Raw genomic sequence first — 6,000 nt, forward strand, 5'->3', positions numbered from 1 at the left:
GCAAGATTTAATCTATTTAAAAAAGTTATTTAATAAGAAGCCAAAATGTGCAAAAACAATAATGTTCGTGTTGGAGGAGTTGTGAATTAATGAAATATGAATTCCGTGCTGCAGTCTGCAGGTGTACCTAATGTTGTGGCCCTGCGGTCATTCACAAGTCCTCCAACATGAACATTATTGTTTTTGCACTTTTTGGCTTCTTATTAAATAACTTTTTTAAATAGTGTAACCGAGGGTTTATAAATGTCGCATATACTGTATGAAACTACAAAATAATAAACACGGAGGCTCCAGTTTACACGAGGACCACTTTATTTACCTTCTTCCAAAAACCTCCGCTCCACTCCGTGTCATCACTTCCGCTCTTAGCGCCTTCAAAATAAGAGCGCAAGGCATATACTGTATAACAGCGTGTGGCAGGAATTAACATCACAAAGAGGAAAGCCCATAAAGATAGGTTACTATAGATTCAATCTTGCACGTGGAAAGTTTAAGTGTGGGCTTTAGTTGATATAACATGCACCTCCCCCCGTTTTCTACGGCGGGGGTGCACCGGCGACAGATGGAGCAACAATCTGTATTATCAAAACAACACGACAGCAAGCATAACATTCAACGCTCGCACACTCACTAAAGTCCCTCTGGTGTTCAAAATAACAACCATAAAATAAAAAATTGAGGGCTGCAACTAACGATTATTTTGATAGTCTACTAGTCAACGATTATCTTAACGACTAATCAGATAATGAAGCGTGCACATATTTAATGGCTCTAATTCTTCAATCGACTTCGAAATGCAGCTTAGATTGTTTAGGGCATGTTCTTACAAACCACAAAGATGACTAATTCTTTCATAAATATGTATTTATACTGTAACTGCTGCTCATTCAGATGTTACAAAAATGTAAATTAATATTAAAATGTCTATTTAAAAGAAAGAAAAGGCAAAGTGCTAAAAATGAATATTGAAAATAGACTCAATGTGTAAAATTCTATATTTGATAAATTCTTAAAATGTTTGCTGTTTAATAGATTGTATGTTTAATCTTATGATACCTCGCATTGATGCCTGTCAGTCTCTCTGTGTGTGTGTGTGTGTGTGTGCATGTGCAGTTCGTGTTTATTAAAGTCCTTTTTTGGGGGGGGCATTGCAAATTTACGTTGCTTTAAAACGTACTTGAATTGATTTAGACAAAGTTTAGCTGGCTGACTTTGGCTAAAATGATAGTGTGGAGGTCTTGCTCCTCCGGGTTCTTCAGACCACCAATTATGGACATGACAGCTTTGCTCATGGTTTTGAACAAGGATTTATTTTTCAATAAATGTCTGTTGTTATGCTTTTCAGCCATAGTTCTTGCCAGTTCTCGCTCTCGCTTTCGCTCGTGCTCCAACCCAACCAACTCTCCTCCTCCTTCCTGGCTGCTGCCTTTAACAGAGCGACAGGTGATTAGATAAACGCGCCCAGGTGGGCCATCTACGCACCTGTCGCTGATCTCGAAGCCGGTCCTGGCACACCCCGCTTCGTTGCAGGTCCGCAGGCCACGACCCCCCCCCACAGATAGTTACAATTATTTTTCACACAACTTTGTCTCACTCTTGTTAGCTAGCTAGCAAGGTAGAAGGTAACACTCTTATTGAGGTTGAGACCGCATCCTCCCTCCAAATGTCCAACATCATGTCTCCGCTTTAAATGCTCGCGTATCACAGATGTACTGCCACAAAAACACCGTCCGCTTTGCAAAATGAGCGAGGTATTCATGTTTTTAACAAGAATAAAAGGAAATATCCTCAAACTTTACATGTTATCACTGCTGTTGTTTTTGCGAGTAACTCACTTCCGCCCGGCAAAACACGAGTGATGACGTCACGCCTATTGAAGAAAAATATAATTGTCGGCGACAATTTTTATTGTCGAAATTTGTTGACAATGTCGACTAATTGTTGCGCCCCTAAAAAAAAGTAAAATCCTCCTTACGTTGCTGTCAGCAAATGTTTGTGGCGTACAACCGACAAGAGGAGACGAAGGTAGAGATATAAGGTGGAGCAGCGAGAGGTGGGTCAGTGCGTAAGGAGAGTCCACTTCTTCCCTCCACAGCAATTCTCTCCTTCTTACCAGGCTGGTTTGGTGGCTTTTTTGGATCCATATTGAATTTGCAAAGTAGACAAAAATTAGTGAATGGCGAGAAAAGAAACACGCTGAAGCACTGAGAAGTGGCGACCGAGTAATAGACTGCGTTAGCAGGATGCGATGCACAGGGCTCTGCCTCTCCAAAATGGCTGCGCCCCATGTGTACTGTACTGCACAGGAAGTGACCTCCTCAAAATGGCTACGCCCTAAGGCCTCCAGCGGCACACAAAATGAATGAAGTGTTCGTACACCGAGATATGGTGAGCACAGAGGCATACTTGGCTCAATCTAAAAGTTTGTCAACAAAAAGTTCGTAAATGGAGGGGTTTGTAAAGCAAAGTTCCACTGTATACATATACGTTAGGCCAAAAGGGAATGCACACAAATTAATACATGACAATAACACAACATCCAAAATAACCCCGGATTTCTACAAGATTCATAACGATATGTTTCACTTCTAGTCGATGTCTGTTTCCACTACCTGCACCGACACAGCTCCACCAGTCCGCAGCCGTTCAGAAACAGAAATGTACAGTGAAAATCCAGGGTTGAACAACAGCTCCACATGAATAACATACAATAGTTATGCTAATGTAGAATTTTTACAATAGCCATAGGTCATTCTTTAATAAAACAGACATCAGTGAGAACGTACACAAGCAGCAACAGACTGAGGGCCTTACTGCTACATATTCTCTTGATACCGTGTAGAAAATAACTATTTGGTCCTCATTGATGCTCATTTTCTTTACAGCTTTACAAAGAAATGAACACTCCCGTCATTTGTATATCAAGTTCCTTTTAACAGAAAAATGCAGAATAGCAGTAGAAATTCTGGGCAGTCCCTCATTTTTCCTGATGTTCTGAATAATTGTCCTTATTTTCAAATGCTAATATGGACAGTTATGTGCTTATGACATGTATTTGTTATGCTTGATCAGCTCATATAAAGAGTCGTGTTTGTCAGATTCTGGTTCCAGAACTTTGTGCCATCCATCCCATCCCCGCATCCTTATGGCGGAAGGCCGTGTGTTTGCCTAGTATCCTCTACCGTCTCCACTGCCTCTTGACAGCAGAGGAACTTCGATCTCAAACTGCCAGTGAAGCTGGAGTTGGATCTCGAACCCTTCCTCCAGATTTCAGGTAAGTTAAGTCCAACAATCTCTGACTCAAACAAGTACACACGAAGTCAAGAGCCTACAAAAGAATGGACAACTATTCCTAATAGTTTGTATGTCAGAACAATTTTAAATTCTCTTCTCAGGTTTGTAGTCTGCCATGATTTACTTACTCTTCAAATGTATTTATTATTTTAACTTTGAGTGTCCTGAGACCCTTTTTTCTGTTTTTATTGCCTTTGAAGATGACGACATGCAACATAATGTTACTTTTAAAGGTTAATGGAATCAAATTTGGCCACAGGAGTTATAAAGAAATGTATCTCAAAATTTGCAGTGTCCGTTCTTTGCTAGGTTGTTGTCAGCACAAACGATTGAGTGAATATACATTAGAGTTCCTCGGGACCCTATTGTTCCCCATTTTTGATATACTGTAAATAAGGAGCCTTTGTAACCCATTTTGAAATGTTTCTAATATCATTTATATAGACCAAATAATACAGCTTTATCGCAAGAGGCCTCTATTCTAAATATACATATAGTCATGTATGTAGAGTACCGGTAGGTAGGATTGTGTTTTTAGCCTCATTCCTGTAAAAATCCTGTGTGTGACTGAAGTATTAAGGAGTGGGACTATCCAGGACTAGCTGCAGTGTGCTCAAACAACCACCATGTAGAATCAGTGAGCAGATAATACTGTATCATCTCTTTCTCTTTCTGACTTATCAGGACAGTAGTGCATTCTTCACACATTTTTCACTCATGTTTTAAGTGAGTGATGAGGATAAAAACTAATCCAGACCCACTGCATACTGTAGAAAGTCATGTTTCACACAATTTATTTGGTTATGTATTACAGTGGATGCTGTGCTGACATAATACTCCTATTTTAGGCCTTGGAGACAGTGCCACACTATTAGTGCATTTAATGTTGTATATTACAGAGTTGGAATGTAGGTTTTTGTCCAGCAAAAATATTGTCTTTGTATGTCGCAGGTATCCGAACCTGGATTTTGGATGGAAGAAATCCATTGACTGCAAAATATTCATATCCTTTACTGAAGCTTGTAGTGAGGATGATGAATCTCAGCATCAGTTGCCGGATTCTCGTCCACTGATGCACGACAGTCGTTCTCATTCCCAGCCCGTAGTCATCCATTGCACCAAGAACTTTGTGAATGGCACTACTCTAATTTCTGACATTGGCGACAACAGTGACCCAGAAGGAGAGCACCTTCATCAATGTAATTGCCAATACTCCCAGTGCAGCTCTTGTGGACTGCGAAGCCCCGAAAAAATGCAATCCTCTACCTCAGTTCCTGTGCAGTCTTTTCACCGCACGTGTCCTTCACGGCCCGGTCATGAAGGTACACAAGTGAGAGTTCTGGACCACACGAATAATGCTACCTCAGCCTACTGCCAGGCAGAAAAGTGTCCCGATACTCACAAAGCACCTACGCGCTATATTGCTGCTGTCCCACATCCCAGCGACGTGGCCGAAGACTCCCCAAAAAGCCTGGGACCAAACCCAGGCCTCATCCTGCAGGCCTTGACCCTTTCCAATGCCAGTGACGGTTTCAACCTAGAGCGACTGGAAATGCTCGGCGACTCCTTCCTCAAGCATGCCATCACCACATATCTATTTTGCACCTACCCTGACGCCCATGAAGGCAGGCTCAGCTACATGCGCAGCAAGAAGGTGAGACCCCTTGTCGCATATTACTGTATTTTCCGGACTATAAATCGCCGTTTTTTTCATAGTTTGGCCGGGGGTGCGACTTATACTCAGGAGCGACTTATGTGTGAAATTATTAACACATTACCGTAAAATATCAAATAATATTATTTAGCTCATTCACGTAAGAGACTAGACGTATAAGATTCAGTGTTTCCCATAAACTGCCAAGATACCTGTGGCAGTGGGGGCGTGGCTATGGGCGTGGTCACCATGACATCATCGAGTAATTTGCATAATTTACTACAATGATATGATTTTCTCTAAAAAGGCTCAAAAAATGTATACTTACTAATTAATAACAGTTTTGTTTTAAACGTCCATCCATCCATCCATTTTACATTATGAATACACAAAAGATAACTACTACAGTATCAAATTAGTATTAGTATCTGAAGCACCGTCTCCACGCGTGTTTATTGACAACAGGGTTATAACCTGGACACGTTGGCTCGTCGGTATGGTAACAGGTGACTGTTACTGCGTGCGTCTGCCCCGGCCCCCGAGTCAAACAGCGAGTGGCGGTGTTAATGAAGCAGCGTCAGGTTGCTCACTGTCAGTGAAACGCTCGGTGAAATCGCGGATTAACGTTAAATATATGACGAGCCGCGAGCGATGCAGCTATAACCTATCTCACCTGGTAGAGCACCCGCTGCGGCGACCCAGTTCGATCCCACCTGACAGTCGCTTTGCTCCGCGTCAATCCGCCCTCTCACCCTCTCAGCCCCCTCCCCCGTCTCTCTCCAGCTGTCCTTTCAAAATAAATGCATTCAAATCCCGAAAATAAAAACTAAGAAAATCCGAGTCGTGGCGGATGTAATTCTTTCGTGGCGGGCCGCCACAAATGAATGTGTGGGAAACACTGAGATTTCATGGGATTTAGCAATTAGGAGTGACAGATTGTTTGGTAAACTTATAGCATGTTCTATATGTTATAGTTATTTGAATGACTCTTACCATAATATGTTACGTTAACATACCAGGCACGTTCTCAGTTGGTTATTTATTCCTCATTT

At 41.7% G+C, this 6,000-nt stretch overlaps 1 protein-coding gene across 1 annotated transcript in view; it reads left to right on the forward strand.

The window, feature by feature from the left end:
* The window catches only part of dicer1 (dicer 1, ribonuclease type III), a 76,645-nt gene that overhangs the window by 38,050 nt on the left and 32,595 nt on the right, over window positions 1–6,000 (forward strand). Inside the window, exons 22-23 of the mRNA XM_062041230.1 lie at window positions 3,099–3,274; window positions 4,246–4,948. Of these exons, the coding sequence (XP_061897214.1) occupies window positions 3,099–3,274; window positions 4,246–4,948 (879 nt within the window). The remainder of the gene's footprint in view (window positions 1–3,098; window positions 3,275–4,245; window positions 4,949–6,000) is intronic.

The sequence above is a fragment of the Entelurus aequoreus genome, linkage group LG03 (assembly GCF_033978785.1).
Source record: "Entelurus aequoreus isolate RoL-2023_Sb linkage group LG03, RoL_Eaeq_v1.1, whole genome shotgun sequence".
NCBI lineage: Eukaryota > Metazoa > Chordata > Actinopteri > Syngnathiformes > Syngnathidae > Entelurus > Entelurus aequoreus.